Genomic DNA, 21,554 nt, shown 5'->3' with positions numbered 1-21,554 from the left:
CCTATGAGGTGACCTTATAGTACCATTTCACTATTTAGGTAACTCCTTCATGGGTGTTACTCTAACCGTGTAGGGCCCACCTTGATATATTTTATGTATATCGACACCGTCCATTCACTATATTTTAATAATCATTACCCTCAATTTGACTAGTTACTCGCCTCGATCATACTACATATGCGAAAGATATTGGGCAAACAAGATTGATCAACAATTTAAGTGAATTTTGATTTAAACATCTAAAGTTATTTACTCTTCATGTTCGGACTGATCAGATTGTCCAAAAACAATTAAAGGTTGTTCATAATATCAAAAATATATAAATTAATAGAAAACACAAATATCAGCTTGATCCAAAACTTCTATGGCCTCTAAGAAATTTTAAATGGTAGAGGTTCAATCACACTATTTCCTGTGGTGTGGTCCACTTGAGCATTGGATATGCTTCTTTTTTGTTTTTTAGACCTCAAATTATTTGTTAACATGGATGAATGGAGTGGATAAAATAAATAAATAACGGTGAACCCCACAGAATTTACTTTGGTAAAGGTAACAAGTAACTCACTTAAATGTAGTGGAGAAAGGTTTTCTTAAAACATTCATAATCATATATTGAGCCTACCTGAATGTGATTCACATATCCAACCCACTCATTATGTGTTTCCCACTTAGATGAGGGGTCAGACCAAGTTTCAACCGCATCCAAAACTCATGTGGGCCCCACCAAGTGCTTTTATATTTTTTAGGATGTCTTCACATAGTTTTAAATGGTATGGCCCACTTGAGTTTCGTTTACAGATGATTTTTGAGATATCTCATAACCTAAAGGGGACACATCAAATCCACGGTGTTGATGTTCGACAAACATCATGATGGGGCCCACAAAACTTACTAACATCAATTCTTATAGGTTCTCACGAGGTCAGTAAGTTGGGTCACAATTTTAACCAGAATATTTGGCCCATTTTACATGTCTAGTCCATTCACTCTATTTTACTATCAATACTCTCAATTTGACTAGTTACTTGCCTCAATTTTAACCAGAATATTTGGCCCATTTTACATGTCCACATATGAGAAAGATATTGGGCATACAATATTGATCAACAATTTCAATGAAATTTGATTTAAACATCTGAAGTTATTTACTATTCAATTTGAACTGATTAGATTGTTCAATAACGATTAAAGGTTCAATTAGTGGATGTGCCTAATAATTTAGTAATTTTATTTTTCACAAATAAATTTAACATTTTTTTTTCAAAACATATATATTTTTTTACTCTTTTAACTAAATATCATTTTTATTATAAATAAATTTAACATTTTTTTTTTTACAAAATTTAGTTTTCTTCTTTAAAAAATATTTTTTTTTTACAATTTGTCAATTTTTTCACAATTTTGTTTAATTTTTTAAATTTTCTTTTTCAAAATATCACTTTTGTTATATAACTTTTTAATTTTTCTTTTCAAAATACAAAATCTAGTTTTCTTTTTATATATATATATAATATATATATATATATATATATATATATATATATATATATATATATATATATATATATATATATATATATTACAATTTGTCAATTTTTTCACAATTTTGTTTAATTTTTTAAATTTTCTTTTTCAAAATATCATTTTTTAAATATCACTTTTGTTATATAATTTTTTAATTTGTCTTTTCAAAATACAAAATCTAGTTTTCTTTTTTAAAAAATATATTTTTTTTTACAATTTGTCAATTTTTTCACAATTTTGTTTAATTTTTTAAATTTTCTTTTTCAAAATATCATTTTTTAAATATCACTTTTGTTACACAACTTTTTAATTTTTCTTTTCAAAATACAAAATCTAGTTTTCCTTCTTAAAATATATAATTTTTTTACAATTTGTCAATTTTTTCACAATTTTGTTTAATTTTTTAAAATTTCTTTTTCAAAATATCATTTTCTTATCGATTTTTTTTTTTTTTCAAAATTATCAACATTATTCGAAGTTCTTAATTTTTTATTTCAAAATCTAGATTTTTATTAAATTACATTTTTTTTCAAAATCTAAAATTTTTTCTTAAACATTTTTAGTTATTTTTCTAAGCTTTTTAACTTTTTTTTTTTTTAATTTTTTTAATTTTTACGAAATTCATAATTTTTTTGTTCTTAATTTTTGACTTGAGCATTAGAGACGATTTAAGACCGTCTCTAATGTAGACGGTCTTTGACAGTCTCAAATGACCACTGTAAGACGGCTATGGGTCGTCTCTAATAGAGACGGTTGTTGACAGTCTCAAATGGAAACTGCTAAGGATTGTCCCTAATACAGACTATTTTTAACAGTCTCAGATTACAGGAAAAGACGGCCAATGACCGTCTTTAATTGAGACGGTCCTTGACAGTCTCAAATTACTAGTAAGAGACGGCCAATGACCGTCTCAAATGGCTCCATATAAGACGGTCAGAGACCGTCTCTTATTCCAGATGGCCAATGACCGTCTTTTATCAGCACTTAACGACGGTTTTTGACCATCTTAAATGATTTGTAGACGTTCAAATTTTTAAAACAATATTAAGGACGGTCGAGGGCTGTCTAAAAGTTTAGAGATGGTTTACGACCGTCTCTAAAGCATCTTTAAACCAAGCAATTTTAGAGACGGTCCAGAACCGTCTCTAAATCCGTCATTTTTTCTCATTTTTCACGTAGTGATATAGTACTACTCAATATGCCATGCATTTTGATTTTCAAAACTCAATGAATTCTACAACATTTTTTGAAATGAAATAAATGGATGTAATAATTGCATGTGTAGGGAAAATGGTTGCCAGGAGACCATACCAGGTGTGGTCCATCAGATGGGCCCCACAACAAGTGAGTTACACATAATCTGCATAGATTTTTAGGGTTTTGATCAAATGGTCATATCTCGGGTATCTGATTGACGCACTGTTTTCGCCATTGTGACCGCAGCCACGACGCAGTCCTTGTGACAGAAGTTTCAAGCTCATCTAGGACAAATTACTCGGGTGAGATTGTTAGGTACGCTAGGGTGCGATGAACGATGTACCAATAGTGTAGGTTGGGACATGTGTATGCACATGCGGTGTTACAAAGGACCAGGATCCCATATATCCATACCATCTATGATTTCAAATTCTAAATCAAAGTATGTTATGCACAGTTTCTTTCATCTATCACTATGAATCAAAAGATGGTCAAATCCTTATTAAATTTTGGTTGTTGTCATGGATCTAATCTATCCTTTATAAAGACAGCTCAAATTTAGATCTAACATGCTGGATGGTCCATAATCTTATTTTGTATATTATTCATGGCTAAGATTATATATGGATATATAGCCCGTCCGATGATCAGATCGATCTAAAAATTAGGGCTATGATATGTTTTGTCCCTTAAAATGAAATGATCCATTCAGACTAGATCTAATATCATTAGATATCACCAAAAAAATTTCTAAAACAAAAGCTACTGCTCAAATTTGAATTTCACATCATCTCTTCATGAGATCTCCTTACATACCAATGTAAGGAATGTGTGGCCAATCCACATCGTTCATTACATCGATATGAGAATAATAAACTACTAGCATAAAAAATTTAAAAAGCAAATGAGGACTGACTAGATAAGCTCTCTTAGAAATCTCTCTCTCTCTCTCTAGGGTTTTTTCTTTTTTAGGTTTTTTGCAAGAGAGAATTCTCTAAATTTGGCAAAAAAGTTATTATTGCAGTTGCATGAATTGATCTTCCAACCTCCCTTGCAACAAAAAGTCAAGACGAGACAAGTCAATCTCTCAACCTCTTTCTCAACCAAGAGTGTTTCTACAAACCAACTAAGTAATTTATTTTTATTCTTATTCTAAAAATTAAAATTTTAATTATTAACTACAACTCTTAAGTATATCAAAATTTCAAGTCATTACATAACCCGCGCTCACTTTTGTAATCTCTATTTTACGGTGGATTCTCTTTCTTACTGTTTTGCCTATGGATGTAGCTTATCGTGCTGAACCACATAAATGTTGTGTTTTTTGTGGATTACGTGAGGTGGTGCATTTTATTCTCTAGTTCATTTTTCTTCGTTTTATTGCACATCATTCTTGGCATAATTGGTGGTTATCAGTTGGACACATTAGGTATTTGTGAGTTTGCTTGAATATACTTAGTTGCAACATACTATTTGGATTGATGTAGTTTAATATATATATATATATATATATATATATATATATATATATATATATATATATATATATATATATATATATACACACACACACACACGGTAATAGTCTCCTGCGCACCCTCATATTGTATTAAAAAAATAATATAAAAAAAATAAATAAATTTAAGATAGTGGAAAGTTGGTGTCATGGATGACGCTGGATCAATGAAATACAAAAAGACCCAAAAAGTAAAGACGACAGTCTGGACTATATAAAACCCAAAATGGTCTTCTATTCTCCACAATGCATGTATCTATCGTCAAAAGTGGGTCCCAGGTTGACCGACCATTTCACAAAAGTCACAGTGACTACATGGCCCAATGGCCCTAGCTTGCAAAGACTGTTTCTCTTCTTTAATCTCCGTTCTTTTAATCTCTCCTAGGAAGCTTCGCTTTGCTCACCCTGGTATCCACGTGACATCTACTCTGTCCATCAGCTTTGCAAGTCATCTGACATGAGCCTAAGAATAAGGTAGCTCACAGAAAGTTGGAATGAAAAAGGCTACTATTGAACCTTCCTACACCCACCATTATAGCTGGGCATCGAGTTGGGTCACACCGAGTTAGGGCTACCCGACTCGATCTAGTTTTGAAATAGACTTGACCCAAACTCGACCCAACTCAGTACCGAATCTAGCATGCCTAACCAGATCCCAGTCCGGGTCTAGCCTAGATTAATCTCGACGGAGTCCAATCCGGTCACATGTACTGAGTTAGGTCGAGTCGGCACCAAGTTGAGTTGGGTGCACTTGCTAGAATTGCAGCCTCTTCATCAGCTACATAGCATCTCAGACCTGAAATGCCGAATCTAAGTTTTTACACACACACACACACACACACACACACACACACACACACACACACACACACACACACGAATCAAGTTTCGGATCGAGTCGAGTTACAGTGTGACCTGAACTTGACTCACCCACGCGGTTTGGATCGACTCACCCACTCGGTTCGGATTGAGTTGGGTCTAAACGAGTCGGACGAGTCGAGTTTGCCGAGTTGAGTCGTCCCATGCCCAGCTCTACCCACCATGATGTTTATATGCAATCCATCCAATTCATATGGTCATTCCCACGGGAATGAAGGAAAACACAATTATAAGCATGATATAAAGCTTCTTCCTAAGGCCCACCATGATGTTTATATGTGATCTATCCCATTCATAAGGTCATTCCCACCCGGATGAAGGGAAACCACGATTATCAGACTAATGTAAAGCTTTTATGGGCCCCAAGAATGCTTTAACAGCAAGCATGCGCTATACCCGACCTGAGCAAGAACATGCCTTCTAGCACAATGGATGGACGGGATGCATAGTTCCATAGTTACCTAAATTGGGAGAGATAGAGGCCAACTCAGCCTGACTTGTTAGCTAGGGTCAACTCAATCCAAGGCCGAACTGAGTTAGTCCGAGTCACTGAGTCTTTAAACCATGCAGGGGAGTCGCATCCCCACTGTTTCTATTCACTACTGACATATGCAAAGGCCAAAGAGAAAATTTTTGATGCTTTCGCAGTGTGGTAGATGACAGGCACGTGTAACAATTAGACATTGCAGGAACGGCATACAAGTAATCCAAATTCAACTGTCCAAATTATACATCTTAGTTAAGATGTATCATGATTAAAAAGTTACATTTAATTGATAATCTTACCATCGGCTTGGCAGACATTTATTGGCCGTTAAAAATATTCAATAATCATATTTTAACAATCAAGCGTCCACTAATCAGAGGTTAGGATCATTCAACCAATCTGATTTCGGGACTGTGATTTATGAGTGGGTTTCACAATTTATTTAGTTTAATTTGAGTTAATATATGCCACATTCATAACTTCTATGTGCCTGCGTACCAAGTGTCATGCTTTGTGAGAGTATCATATAACTCTCTATATATGCTATGTATATGTGGAGTTCCCCTGCTTAGCTCAAAAGCATCAAGAGACATTCAAATCAATGGAAGCAACGAGAGACATGCAAATCCAAGCAACGAAAGTCCCTCATTTGGTTATTTTGCCGCTCCCATATCAAGGACACATAAATCCCATGCTTCAACTGGCCACTCTCCTACACTCCAAAGGATTCTCAATCACCGTAATTCACACTCACTTCAACTCTCCCAATCCATCGAACTTCCCCAACTTCAACTTCGAACCCATACCTGATGGCTTATCGGACAGTCAGATCGAGACTGAGGACCCCTTAAACCTTTTGGCCATCCTCAACGACTCGTGCCAAGCACCATTCCAAGATTGCTTGTCCCGATTGCAATCAAATGGCCCACATGGCCCGGTTACGTGCATCATCACTGATGATATTTGTTACTTTACTAAAGCTGTTGCGGACCAGTTGAAGCTCCCGAGAATTTTGTTAGGCACCAGCAGTGCCACTTGTATCGATACCATGGCGTCTTTGAAACTCTTACGGCAAAATGGAGTCATTCCCATCACAGGTACGTGTGCATTTAGAGGCTGCTCGTTAGGGCATCTCCCAAATCTTGATTGATTCCGCTCAAGAAGATCTTGAAACACAACAATCTCGATATGCGCCCAAGAAAGTTCGTAAATTCTGTTATGCATATTTACAAACCTTGATTTGATGGTACAACCAAACCCACCATTACAACTTTAGGCACTGTTTCAACGCGGTTATCCAGCACTGCACCTTTTTTTCACACAAATTGAGGACATCATGTGCAGTCCATATGATGGTTACTCAAAGATAGAGCTGGCACCAGACGACTCGATTCGGCAAACTTGACTTGTCCAACTCGTTTAAATCCGTGAGTCAATCCGAATCAAGTTGACTTCGTCCAATCCGAATTCAAACCGAGTTGTGTTCAAGTCACCCAATAATTCGACTCAACTTGACTCGAAATCCAATTCAATACTGACTTGACTCGATCCGAAACTCAACTCATACATATATATTGAAAAAAACTCAGATATAACATTTCAAATCTAAAATGCCATGTAGCTGATGGAGAGGCGGCGGGTCAGACTCAGTCCGGATTAGTCCAGGCTAGACCCAAACTCGGATCGATCGAGTCAGGTATGCTGGATTCAGTACCAAGTTGGGTCAAGTTCAGGTCAGTCATATTTCAAAACTCGATCGAGCCGCGTTAGCCCTAACCCAGTTTGACTCAACTCGATGCCCAGCTCTACTCAAAGATATATATGGTTATTCTGGTTAAGAGTGTCGAACGCATGCTAAAAATCTTGTATTGTGTATATAGGAATAAAATGTTTAATACATATGCATCACATGTGCCAAATGTTGTACATATGTCATAGGTATCACCATCAATTTTCAAACACCTCAAATTTGCCACATGTCAATTAAAATACACGTGTCATAATACTATGTGTGTTATCAACCATCTTAAGCCCCAAGTATGTTTCACTAGGGTTGTCAATGGGTTGAGTTGACTTGTCAGGCTTTGGGCTTGGCCTACCTCAGGCTAGGCTTGGCCTAGAGTATCAGGCCCAGAGGTTGGATTCAGACTTAAATTTGAAGTCTGATTATAAATGAGCCGAGGTTGGACCAGGAAGTTCAAAAGCTAGCTCATCCTTAGTTTGGGCCTGTTAGGCTTAAAAAGGTCTTTCCATTAACAATGGCTAGGGTAACAACTTAGTGGGTGAGGTCACGACCATAGTGCCCCTTGATGTCTGTGTTGTGTATAGACGCTGTACATCGGACGCGGATTAGATACTGACAGGTTGAGCAACGAGTCCGCTACTGAAGTGACGTCACCAAGTTCTGTGGGCTCCACTATAATGTCTGTGTTGTATCCACACCGCCCATCCATTTTGAGATATCAATTTAGGGCATGAGCCAAAGAATGAGGTAGATAAAAATCTGTACTGGACGCCACCTCAGAAAAAAGTGGGGAGAGTGATTCCTACTGTTGAAACTATCCTAAGGCCCACCATAATGTTTATTTGAAATCCAACCTGTTCAAAAGTTAAAAAAGACATGAAAGAAGGGAAAACACAAATATCAGCTTGATCTAAAACTTTTGTGGCATTTAGAAGTTTTTAATGGTGGGCGTCACTGTCCCAACTGTTTTCTGTGCTGGGGTCCACTTGAACTTTGGATTTAACTCCTTTTTTTCATATTGCCCTAAAATGATCTCCCCAAGTGGATGGAAGGCGTGGATACAAAACACATATCATGGTGGGCCCACAGAACTTGGTGACTTCACTTCCGTAGCGAGTATCACTACTCAACCTGTAAGTATCTGATCCGCGCCCCTGTACATCTGTTTCACGGGCTAATTTTAGGGCATGTTATCAAAATTTGGGGCAGATCCGAATCTCAGGTTGACTACACTAGGGAAAGATAGTGGTGATTGAATGCCCACAGTTAAAAGCTTTCCCGGGCCTAGTATAATGTTTATTTACCATTTAACGGGTTGATAATATTGTTACACAAACTTGGACGAAGGAAGAACACAAATAGCAGCTTGATCCAGAACTTTTGTAGTCCTAAGAATATTTTAACGGTGGGAGTTCAATCCTTATTTTGTGGTCCACCTGAGATTTGGATCTACCTCGTTTTTGGGACCGTAAGGAAAAATGAGTTGGCAAAGTGGATGGACGACCTGGATTTACAACAGATACATTGTGGTGGGCCCTGTAGTCAAGGCCTTGCTTTGGTAGCCCTGCCTCACCGAATCCTCGTCCTATTCCAATCGGTTGGACTTTGAAGTATTAATTAATGTTAATAAATCGGAAAGAGAGAAGGGAGTGTTGGCTGTGGGTCCCACCATGGTGTGTTCACTACAACAAATTAGGCCTGAGCCGACTGATGGGCTTACCCTTTGCCCGCAGCCCGTTTTAACAGCTGCGGGTAAAAGGTCCGTTTCTTTGAAAAAAAAAAAAAACAAAAAGGCCTATCCGTAGTATCTGCCTCTCTCTGCCTCTCTTTGCCTCCCCCTCATATTTATCTTCTTTCCTTTTTTCCTTCTTGCAACACCCGGCAACAGCAATAGGGTAAAAGCCCTGGAATTTTTCTCCGATCCGCTCCCTCGATTCTCTCAGAAAACCTTACTACAGATTTTCCATCTCTATCTCTCTCTCTCTCTCTCTCTCTCTCTCTCTCTCACTTTAAATGCTGGAGGAGAGAGCTCTCCTTTGGATTCGCAGATCTCAACGAGCTCACGTTTTCAAAGGCGGACCCGTTTGGTTATCGCGTTCGCATCGGATCTAGGTTTTCTTTTACTATCTCGCTTCCCGTTTTATCGATTTAAGGTAAGAGCAAACGCAATCTTTTTGATCTCGTCTTCCCGCATTGTAAGGTTAGGGTTTCATCGACCTGCATTAAGTTTTCTAGGGTTTTTTGAATCACATTTGTGTTCTGCAACGATTTTTGGGGGTTTCTGGAGCTGCATTTTGATGTTGAGATCGTTTCATAGTATTTTTATTTTTATTTTTTTAAAATTTTGTCTGATGTTTTTCATTTGTGCTTTGATGATGTAGATCTTTTGAATATTAATTAATTTATTTTTTAAAGTTTTCTTTTAATTGAGGGATTTGAAATTTCTGGCAAGAAGGTGATCCTGCTAGGCATAGAATTTGGGGGTACGATATATCGGCCAGCTTTTTTCTCCCTTTTTGTAGCGAAAGGGCAGCCTGAAATGTGATTTTCTCTATATAGTTCCCTCAAGGCTATTCAATAAAGAAATCCTTTAAAACTAAAAAAAGATACCCCGACCCTTGGTGGACAATATCAGGTGTCAAAATAAATGATATAAGAATTGGGCTCATGTTCTTTCCTCTCTCCGTAGGAGCCATATAGGGAATTATCTTAGAGGTTGACATGCATAGGCTAGTAGATAAAAGTCTAGCCCTTTTTGTTGGCATCTTCAAATTAAATATTATCTATATTTTAATGCTCTGATTGATGTTGATAATAAGGTGTGAGATTTCCAAAAAAAAAAAGAAGTTCTGAACCATAGTTTATTCTCCATATTGGTTGACTGCCATTGCTATTTACTTAAAAATGCAACTGCTCTGATTGGTGGAGATGGCAGTGAGTTAGTTAACTATGCATCCCTTGAAAATAAAGTTCTATCATTCTCCATACTAGTTAACTATCATGGCCATTAAGCTGAAATTACAACTGCTCTGTGCTACTTAGATAATTTGTTTGGTAATCTTTCTTGCAATGATCCCATGTGTTATGCATGTGTTCTGTTCGTTTTTCCTTGTTTCATGATTTTGTAGCTTCCAATGCGATTAGTCTATGCCTTTCCTTTCTGTTCCTGTATCAGTCTTGAAGTGTTGCTTGTTCCTGACATGCTTATTAAAGACCTTGCTTAAGATTCACACTCTTTAACAGACTGCATGAGCAATTGACTACTGCAAAACAGTTTGATTTTTTTAGCTGGGTCTCCATTCATGGCTCAGTGGTAGACTTACAACAAGTTTTAACAAATAAATTAGACTCATACATGTTAAGTTGCCCACAATCTGCCCAGGAACAAGTTCATGAGATCCAAGCCATTCATTTTGGAACCTAAAGGATTTAAATCCTTTTGAATCTGATGAATGAGAACCAGTCCTTAGTTTCTTATTTTCTACTAAAATTGTGAGATCACCCTTATCAGACCACAATTAAACAATAAGATCCAGTTGATGCTTTAGGTTTCTTCAAGGCCCTGATACGGATCAAGGAACTGTCTTTAAAATTAGAGAGGCTATCAAAGAACAGAAGGAAATCATCGTTCAATTGATCAACTACACAAAGAGTGGTAAGTTGCTAATATCAGTACTTCCAGGTATGATGTCACTATATCATATTATCATGTCAGTTCCATCATTTATTGCATTAGGAACTCAACTTTTCCATGTGCTTGATCAACTACACAGGGTGGTAGGTTTTACCTTTGATGCTTTTCCATGTGCTTGACCTTTGAAATCTGGGAACTGTAGGGAAAAAGTTTCTATAATTATGCTATTTAATTATATTTCATTTCTTAATATCTGTAACTTGCTTTTTTGTCTCATTTACTTTACTGACAGGAGTAGGTACATGTTTTTCTTAACTTCGGTTTCAATTGTTTCCCTATGAAGTGTAAATAAATGGAGACGGAAACAACCCTGGAAACATGTCAGATTATCAGTTTTTAATTGAGTGGCTTACAGTTTTTTTTGAAAAATGTTCCAAACACTAGAAATGAAAGAATCTTTGAATCTATTGTCTTGTCTCACAAGTTTCTATAATTATGCTATTTAATTATATTTCATTTCTTAATATTTGTAACTTACTTTTTTGTCTCATTTACTTTACTGATGGGAGTAGGTACATGTTTTTCTTAACTTGGGTTTCAATTGTTTCCCTATGGAGTGTAAATAAATTGGGACAGAAACAACCCTGGAAGCATATTAGATTATCAGTTTCCGTTTAATTTGGAATGAGAAAAAAAAAAAACACCTTTTCTCCTGGATTTTTTGTTTTCAGTTGAATATTGCAATTATTGCTGGTGTCAACCAATATTTGTGAAGTATTGCAAGTATCACTCCACACCATGTACTTGTACAACTGGCACTGTGTTGGCATATAGTGATAATATCGATATTGCGATATATCAACATGTATCAATGACTACATTGTCGATACAAATCAATTTTTGTGATGCCCCTCTGTTTCGTATCACTGACCTGCGATATTGAAAGTATCAGTCCACACCATTGATGCATTGAATACTGTTCCATACTATTAGTACACAACCAAGTGAAAATTGGTTGACATACCTTCACAATATTATCAGCATATTTCATTACCATTGACACAACAATTCCACTGCAGGCATCCAATTAGAGAAATAAGATCCCAAGTTGACTTGAAAGTAAGGCTATCAAAGGCTACTGAGTTAGTTGATAGGCATTTACAGGTAGAAGTATTGAATCTAATTCTATAGATCAATGATAGATTAGTTTTCTTTGAGAATTTTTGTGGGATCACTGCCATTTATCTTCTGGGTTCTGCATTGCAACTGTGGGAGGATTTGCCATATGCATTTTAATGCAAGCTAATAGCCTGTCTCTACAAGCCTTACCTAGTACAAAGTTTCAGTCCATGTAAAACAGCAAACCCAAAAAAGAAAAAGAAAAGAAAAGAAAAAAATAGAAATAGGGCTACCAAAGATAGTCAAACTTAAAACCCTTTCTAGGGCTTCAACTCTAGAGGGATGTGTTTATTATTTTTAAATGACTATGCAAGTCATCCAAGCTTTTGACATGTTTGTTTATCTATATGTTAGAAAGATGATCTTAGAACTGCGATGTCCTCTGGCCATCACTGGCTACAATAGGAATTATCCTGATGATAATTACTTAAATAAGTTAGTCCATTTTTGTAATACAGGCTGTGTCAGCTTGTATATATGCATATTCAGTTTACAATTGTACATGTGGCATGTCATTAGCCCAGTCTAAATCATCCAAACTGCAAGTCTCAAAGTGCATATTTGATGAGCCTAAGATTAGAATAATCTTGTTTCTGAGTTTAGATGGTTGGATATATATATTTTTTAAAGTTTGAGTACTGTTTCTGTGATGGGTTTGGCTGAATTCGTATGTTGTTGGATTTTTAGTAACAAAGTCTGATTTAGTTTACTTTGATTATCTTTTTTCCAATTCGGTTTTGAAATTTTGAATGTTAGAGAAGTGCTACTGTGATTTATCTGGATGTATTTAAGTACCTATTTTGTGTGTTCTCTACACCATAATGAAGGACCACAGCTGGTCACAGAAAGTTGTGAGGTGCATTGGACACAGAAAGCTGAAGGAGATCTAATAGTCCAATGCTCCTGAGCTTTCACGAAGACCATTTTTCCTGGAGAGTTGAAGAGCTGATTGGTATAATTTATACCATCAGCTGGTGGACCTTTATGTTGGGATGGCAAGGTTTGGCCTTTCTTGACTAATGGATCTTCTGAAAGATGTTTCTTCTTGCCATCTTATGGTGATTGCAGGAGTTGAGAAATTGAAGAATATTTGATGGCAAAGTATTCTCAATTAAGTAAACAAGAACTTGTATTTGATTGTGGAATCGACTATGGTGCTTCTGAATGTCATGGCATTTTGAGAGGTGAGCTTTTCATGATTGGAATCAAATAATGGAAAACACAGCAGGCAATTAAGAAATTACTTTGATACTATCTCATAGAGTGATGGATGATATGCAGGCAGTTAAGAAATTACTGAGAAATTGCATGCATGACATACAAGTGATTCATACTAAACTGTCCAAATCTGGTTAGATGTATCATAAACAAAAAATTACTCCTATTTGGTTATCTAAAGAATGGTATGATATGCCATTGACCGAGAAATGCTTTTAACCCATGATCAAGCTTATTAAAAATGGTTACAATATGGATGCATCGTGTTCGTATAGTTTGTCCCAACACATGATACATGGATAAACTGGTCACAGGGGAGAAAATGGCCCATATATACAAGCTGACACAGCCTGTATTGGTACCAAAATATGGCCATCACAAGCATTTCCATATATACATTATATAATTTGGCATATCTATGCATCAATCTCTCCTTCATAACAATGTTCACTGACATGTGCTGCAGAAGATGTTCTCACTTTATGGGACCTAGACACAAATGTTCTTGTAGCTGTAATTGGAGATACTCTTACAAAAGATTTTGAGGAAAGGTCAAATTATTATGACACGTTGCTTGCTGCTGAATCTCGTGCAAACAATGCAAAGAAAGGGATCCATTCTGCGAAGGATTCCCCCAGTCATGCATGTAACGGACCTGCTAACAGTCAGAAAGATGAACCTTCTTGTTTCCTTGTACTTTCTATCATGTTTGGTTCTATAAAATGATCTCTTTTGGAATTAAATTATTCCTTCAGAACTTGCTAAAAAAATATATTTTCAGGCATCTGCAAAAAAAGCTAAAGATTTCTTGCCCTTCATGCAACAGAGTAAAAGGCTACCCGCTGTTGTGGATTACGTCTTGCTGATCCCCAAGGAAACTTGCAGCATTCCATTCTCCTTCTCTGGTGTTAGATGCCCCGGCCGCGATGAGCCTTTCTCAGATGAAGCAATTGCCTTCATGAGAAGAAAGATCTTGCAGAGGGATGTAGAGGTACCGTGTTCTGCCTCGGTTTATTCCATTTTACTTCATGTTCAGTGCTGTTAAATTTCTGTAATTTTGTGCAGATTGAAGTCGAAACAGTTGATAGAACTGGAACCTTCTTGGGTTCTTTATGGGAATCAAAGACCAACATGGCTGTGGTTCTTCTAGAGTCTGGGCTGGCAAGGCTTCAAACTGCTTTTGGTGCTGACAGGATTCCTGATTCTCACCTACTTGCAAAGGCTGAGCAGTCTGCAAAAAACCAGAGATTGAAGGTTAGTGCTTAAGGTGCTTCGTGATTTAGAAAGTCGATGCCGAGCTTGCTCACTTTGTGTGTGCTGACACATATTTATTGCAAATTTGGGAAAATCATGTTGAAGTACAGGAAGCTACTAATGGGTCATCAGTGGCTGAGACCAAACAGAAGGAAGTGCTTAAGGTGCTGTGTGATTTTCGCTTGAGTGATGCCTTGTTTTATTTCTCTAGGTGGATAATTGACTTGCCTTCCTGATCTTTACTTTCAGGTGGTGGTTACTGAGGTACTGGACGGTGGCAAGTTTTATGTCCAAACAGTTGGAGATCAGAAAGTGGCTGTTATTCAGCAGCAACTAGCTTCATTGACCCTCCAAGATCCTCCTGTCATTGGCGCTTTTAATCCTAAGAAGGGGGATATTGTCCTTGCTCAGTTCAGTGCAGATAATTCTTGGAACAGGGCCATGGTGAGACTCTCATTAACTACAAAAAGTGGCTCCTTTTATGTTCTGGAAAAGTTGGTGGCAATCACTAGTTGTCAGTAAGCAGTATTTATAATTTTATTGGCTTTGATGCACCATCTGGCATAGCTGTGCTTGGGTTAAGCAATCACTAGTTGTCCCTAGCATTTGTTTCTTCTATCAAGATAACGATGATTTTGGCCCCTTGATGTATCTATTCTTATTTTTTTTTTCCCTGAGAGGCATGTGCATGTTACCTTTCCTTTTCAGGTGGTTGTCTTTTCCAAGGTGGAGTGTGTTTGTTTTATTTTTTGAGTTGATAAATTTCTTTTTCACTTATAGGAAACTGTCGCATCTCATTTGGATAGCATTGATCAGAGAAGAATGAATCCTTTGCAATCTATCATCTATTGGGTTATACACATCACTACAAGAAATTGACTTTTGTTGGCTGGCTTTAATTATTATCTTTTGAATCATAAACTAATTAATGTCTATCAGTTGTGGCCCATTGTCTAATAATCTTCAGCAAATGAATTATCTGTGATAATCTGCAGTACATGAGCCCACTGGATGAACATGTACTCAATGTACAGTGGGAGACTATAACTTTGGGTAGTTTGATGAACTACTAAACTTGCATCCTCTTAATTGTCAGTTTATCACTGCAGATTTCAACATGAAAAGCATTCCAATTCAGTCTTTCTTCATTTGAATCTCTTACCTGCAGAAAATGAGAGATGGGTCTTGATTACATTTGCATTTCATGGGCTTTTTAGGAGTGAAGGCATTCTACATGGCAGATTTCTTTGTAGCAGATGTTGGTGACTGAATTTTGTTCTTCTTTTAACTATCGTCTCTTTACAAAATATAGATTCTTACTGGTTGCTTGAAATGCTTTTCAGTCGTGGGTTCCACTTGAGTATCATGCTATTGACAGCTTACCATGTTCTAGCTCTTTGCTTTTGGATAATGTTGGCGTATAAACCTTTTTGAAGGGCTTTGTGTCCAGAAATGTGATGCCCTGGTACTGACTAGCTCCTGTATGAAAAATGCTGCAAAATATGGGAAATTTTCATTGTAATGATGATGATTATGACGATTTATTTGCTATTGCACCTGGTTATGGCACCTGGTCTATACCATGAGATCAAAGAAGTTTTGTGGGCTACAAAAGATCACAAGAGGAACATCTGTCACAATTGCATTGGACTGCAATAGAGATTCTTCCATTTCCAATATCGAAATTTATCTTGAACAGAGTAATTCAGGTTTGTTTGGTTCTACTTTAGCTTTTGGAAGCAATCTAACATATCCCTTTCACTGCTATTGAAACTGTTAGTATTGAAATAACTACTATGCTTTTCCCCTTTTCCAAATTACTTCAGGTCTTGACCTTTTATATGCTTTATGTGTGAGGGAAATTATAGGGATCAAATTTTTGACTGATTGAAGTACGGGGGGGTGTATTTTTCATGACTAACAATGTTAAATTGTATTGATCGATTTTTTCAAGTTCATGATCTGATTCACCAACTTACATTCAATTTTTCCAGCTGCCACCCCATATTGAATTACTAGTTGCAGTGGTCACACAAATCAATGAACCTGATAGCATATATGGGGTCATCCAATCACACAAGGTGAATTGTTTTATCAATAGTTGCATGAATTTTGTTTTGGTTTTGTACTGCCACCCACATTATTTCTTCAAAATGTTAGCGAGTATGAACAGCTAGGGGGGCAGGAGCAGGAGCACAAATCAAAAACACAATTCAAAGTGACAGTGGTACCTGGGTAGAAAATTTAGCAGCCGAGGTTGTGCAGTTTTTTTTTTTTGGTGCAGCATGAGCATGCATATCTGACATCTTTCATTTTTCTTTTTTTTTTATAAAGAAACTTTTTTGATAAGAAAGATTTTCTATTTTGCTAGGGATTGTCGGTGCATATGATCCGTATAGCTACGGAGTTAATCCGTAGTAGAATTTTAAATAGATCTGCTACCAATGACTACGGTCGCACTATGGTCACTCATCTTTAGCTACGGATTTTAACTGTAGCTTTTGACCAATTTTCTGCTAGTCTAGCAGAAAATTGGCTATTTAGCGGCGTCCAGCACAATTGTCAGTAAAGGTCCTGACCGCCGGTAAATCCTTTACCGATTGTTAACAAACCGCGGGCAGAGGGTTTACCGGCGGTTTTTTTGGCCCAGTTTTCTTGTAGTGGTTTATGTGAAATCCACTCTAGCCACCAGCGTGTGTCACCCCATGTTAGGCACAGGGACTAAATATCAGCCCCATCCATGTTTCATGCAGACCACACGATTGAAAATAAAACACATGGTATTATTCACCCTCCAAACTGTTTTCCTTCGTACGGCCCACCTTGATAACCAATGGGGCTGATCATTGAGCCCAAGCCAATGTTGTGATGTGGTATCAAATGACTGGTGTGGATTTTACAGTGGGCCTTGTAAATATCAAGAGTAGACGTCTCTCCTCCAACTATTTCTATTAGTATGGCCCCCCTAAATCACAGGTCAGCCTGGATCTTTGTTTTATTTTTTTATTTTTTTATTTTTTATTTTTTTTGCCATGCCTTAAAGTAGCTATGATTGAACATCTAATGGAAAGAGTAGATCACACCTACTCATCAAGGTGGGCCTCTACAACACTGTGGGCCCTCCAACAAAAGTTATTATAGGTACATATCTCACTGATCACGAGGCTGATGAGATATTTCACCTCTTTTGAAAAAGAGGGTTGGTTGCGTGGGTGAGCTCCAACTTGGTGTTGATGTTAGATCCACTCCATCCATCAGATGTTTGACACCATGTTAGGTCCAATTCCCATAAATCAGCCCCATTCATAATTTAAGTGGTCCATACAATTCAAAACAATATATAAAACAAGGCTAACCGAATCACTTGGGTTTGCGGCTGATGCCTAAATATTAGTGTGGCATCTAATAATTAGAGTGGATTTTGTATAATCATCAGTGGGTGAACATCTCTTGCAAATGTTCCTTTGGTGTGGGCCACCTGAATCACAACTAAACCTGATTATTTAGCCATTGGCCTATATGGGATTACACATCTAATGGTTGGTGTAGATCTCATATATCTCATTACGATGGGCCCCTTAAAAAATATCAAGTGTCTACCTCTATTTATTTTTCAAAATTGCTTTCCTGTAAGGCTGGGCTGGGGATGGACATTTTCGGCCTGTTATGGACCCGGGCCGGGTTTGGGCTGAAATCGATAAATGCGGCCTGGATTGGACCGAGCTTGGCCAGCCTATGTTCCACCACTCCATCTCCCAAGGGCCAAGGTATTATACCTGTAGTCCTACATTTCATGTCCCACGTGGCATATGCAAGACAACATATCGGGCAACGACATTGCAAGCATCCAAACAGCCCCTCTAGTGACCGTTGTCCTTGCATGTAGAGGTGTAGCTGAGGATATTTCAAAGAGGAACCCAAGCAATCATCAAGTGGGTTATGTTACACCGATAGTTCACCACCATTTTTGGAGTTTTGGTCTATCACCCACCGGACTTGATGCACCTGTATAGCAATCTAGAGTATCCGAATTGCAGGTCAATGTGGATGGAGCATGCCTTTATATACACACACTTTTTGAACAATCTTAATCGTCTGGTTCTCTAGTTGAATATGGATATCTGATCTTCTTCTTCTTATTATTCCTGTTTTTAAAAGTATCCATTTGGCATCCACAAGTTGGATGGTCAGGATTATTCAGTCAGTTTGATTCTTCAGCTATACTCCATCTACACTAGACGCTATGATTTGGACAGACAAGTCGCATTGGGGTGTATCTGTGCCACACATAGGGGTAATGAGAGACCAAAACTTAAAAAAAAATTTCCTTGAGTAGGTCAACGGTTGGAAGTGGGCCAGACTGGGCAGACGCAGTGATTCGGCACGACCTTTCTGGTCTCGATTCGAGTCATGACTCACCAGAGTCGGGGGAAGGTGACTCGCGGCACCATGCCTGAATGGACTCAACTGAACTGAGTCCAAGTCACTCGGACGAGCAAATGGGTTTAAGTATCTAGCCCACCGGCCCAGCTCGGTTAGGCCCATTTACACCCCTATGTAGGTCTAAAACCTATTAGGAAAATGAAATACAAGGAAACATATGATTAATCCTCTATGAAGATTATGTAACAGATAACATGCATGGCTTGGGGAGATTTCGTTGGGACCACCCTTTAGTGATCATGAACATTCATTTGGTGGGCCCCACTATGAAACTTACCTACATGTCACAAAAGATAAAAGTGGGGTTAAAAAGCACATGTAACTCTACAAACAAGCGTGAGTGTGTGGTGGTGTGTGTGCGTGTTAAAAAAAAAAAAAAAACCTCTACAAACAAGCAATGCGTAGATTATTGTAAACATACTAACGAATCGATCTTTACCAGATGGTCAGCCAAACACACTTATTCCTGAGATTCCACCACTAAGGATCAAGGACATTCCGAACATCGGCACCTCAGATCCTGTCACACGCATGAGCAATTGGGAGCCAACATTCACAATGCAATAAGGTCTGCTTTGGGTTGCATCATGAACACATTCGATGATCTTGAACCAACTGCATTGGAAAAAGTTAGACAAGATCGTCATCCCATGCCACTCTTTGCGGTTGGCCCCCTCTATAAATTCTCTCCAGGATCATCAAACAGCTTACTAACACAAGACTACAGCTGCATGGCATGGCTAGACAAGCAGGCGCCGCAGTCGGTCATTTACATCAGCTTCGGGAGCTTAGCTTCCATAGCTAAAACGGACCTGGTGGAGATAGCTTGGGGGCTAGCCAATAGTGACCAGCCCTTCTTGTGGGTGGTCCGGCCTGGCTCTATCCATGGCCATGATTGCAACGAACTACCGGAAGGGTTTGAAGAGAAGACACAGGAGAGAGGCCGGATTGTGAAGTGGGCCCCACAACAAGAAGTGCTGGCCCACCCATCAGTGGGAGGATTTTGGACACACAATGGTTGGAATTCTACGTTGGAGAGCATATGTGAAGGGGTGCCCATGTTATGCTCTCCTTATTTATGGGACCAAAATTTGCATGCTAGGTATGTGAGCCATGTTTGGAGGGTGGGAATTCAACTTGAGAATGGGTTTGATAGGAGTGAGATAGAGTTGGCGGTGAGAAAATTGATGGTGGAGAATGGAGGGAAGGAAATGAGGGAGAGGGTAGGTGCTCTAAAGGAAAATGCAATGCGTTGTATGGTGAAGGGAGGTTCTTCATATGAGTCATTAGAGAGTTTGGTTGATCTTATCATGTCATTTTGATGACTCTTTTCTTATTATATTTCATTTTGTAGGCCATCTACAAGGAGATGTATGTGATCAAATAGGGCTTTGTTTCAATGTAATTCTATATCCCTTTGATATTAAATAGTGCACTGATTGAGATATAGGCCATAAATGAACTTTCTGTACAACCATTTCTTCTCTGTCAAGGTCCACATGCTAAGTTATTACCCCCCAAATCTCCAAATTTGGAAGTTCGTAGCCATTAATCTTGGCACCTTTTTCTGTTGGATCTTCACTATTGCTGTCCTGCTCTCCTCAGCCACTTATTTGTAGGCGACAAGCAAAAGGTTATGAATGTCTGATCGAGGAGATTATATCTGGGACATGTCAATCTGTTATGGGATTGGAAAAATCAACGGCGTGTATTACCATAGCATTGGGCCCCACTAAGAATATAAAGAGCTCATCATAAGGGCGTACCTGTAATGTCCTCAATCAATCTCGACAAATTCATTAAGTTGACCCACCATGACTAACAAATTAATTTGGAGCACGGTTTGGCTGGTTACCCCAACACCAGGCAGCTAGCAGTGTCAAAGATCTATGGACCCCACCATGATGTATGTGTTTTATCCACGCTTTCCATCCATTTTTGCCAGCTAATTTTAGGTCATGAGCCCAAAAATGATGCAGATCCAAAGGTCAAGTGGACCACACTACAGGAAACAGTGGGGATTGAACGCTTACTGTTGAAAACTTCTTGGGGGCCACAATTAATTGGAGAAACCTAGACATGACTACCATCCCCTTCCATTCTTCACGATTGGCCCGCTCCATAAATTCTAGTGGGGCACTATGAACAGCTTGCTAAAACAAGACACAGCTGGGTGGGTTGGCTAGACAAACAGGTTCCACATTCCCTCATGTACATCAGCTTCGGGAGCTTTAGCTTCCATTGACAAAAAAAGATGTCGTGGAGATCGCTTGGGGGTTAGCCAATTGTCACCAGCCCTTCTTGTGGGTGATCTGGTCCCGCTTGATCCACGGCCATGATTGGGTCGAACTACCGTAAGGATTGGAAGAGAAGGTGAGGGTGATGGCATGGACCTGATCGTTAAGTGGACTCCACGACAAGAAGTGCTGGCCCACTCATTAGTGGGAGGATTTTGGACACAGTGGTTGGAACTCCACGT

At 38.2% G+C, this 21,554-nt stretch overlaps 1 protein-coding gene across 1 annotated transcript; it reads left to right on the top strand.

Moving 5' to 3' along the window:
• The first annotated feature begins 6,205 nt into the window (after nt 1-6,205).
• On the top strand, nt 6,206-20,791 carry LOC131253797 (UDP-glycosyltransferase 76B1-like). Its single transcript, XM_058254934.1, has 9 exons — nt 6,206-6,700; nt 13,845-14,071; nt 14,160-14,369; nt 14,444-14,632; nt 14,743-14,796; nt 14,882-15,150; nt 15,742-15,857; nt 15,945-16,044; nt 19,593-20,791. Exons 1-9 carry the CDS (start codon nt 6,223-6,225, stop codon nt 20,395-20,397), a joined length of 2,448 nt encoding a protein of 815 aa, XP_058110917.1. The 5' UTR covers nt 6,206-6,222; the 3' UTR covers nt 20,398-20,791.
• The last annotated feature ends 763 nt before the right edge of the window (nt 20,792-21,554 follow it).

Source organism: Magnolia sinica, chromosome 8 (assembly GCF_029962835.1).
Source record: "Magnolia sinica isolate HGM2019 chromosome 8, MsV1, whole genome shotgun sequence".
Lineage (NCBI taxonomy): Eukaryota > Viridiplantae > Streptophyta > Magnoliopsida > Magnoliales > Magnoliaceae > Magnolia > Magnolia sinica.
The sequence above is the reverse complement of the archived record's forward strand: the minus strand, read 5'-3'. Positions and strand labels throughout refer to the sequence as shown.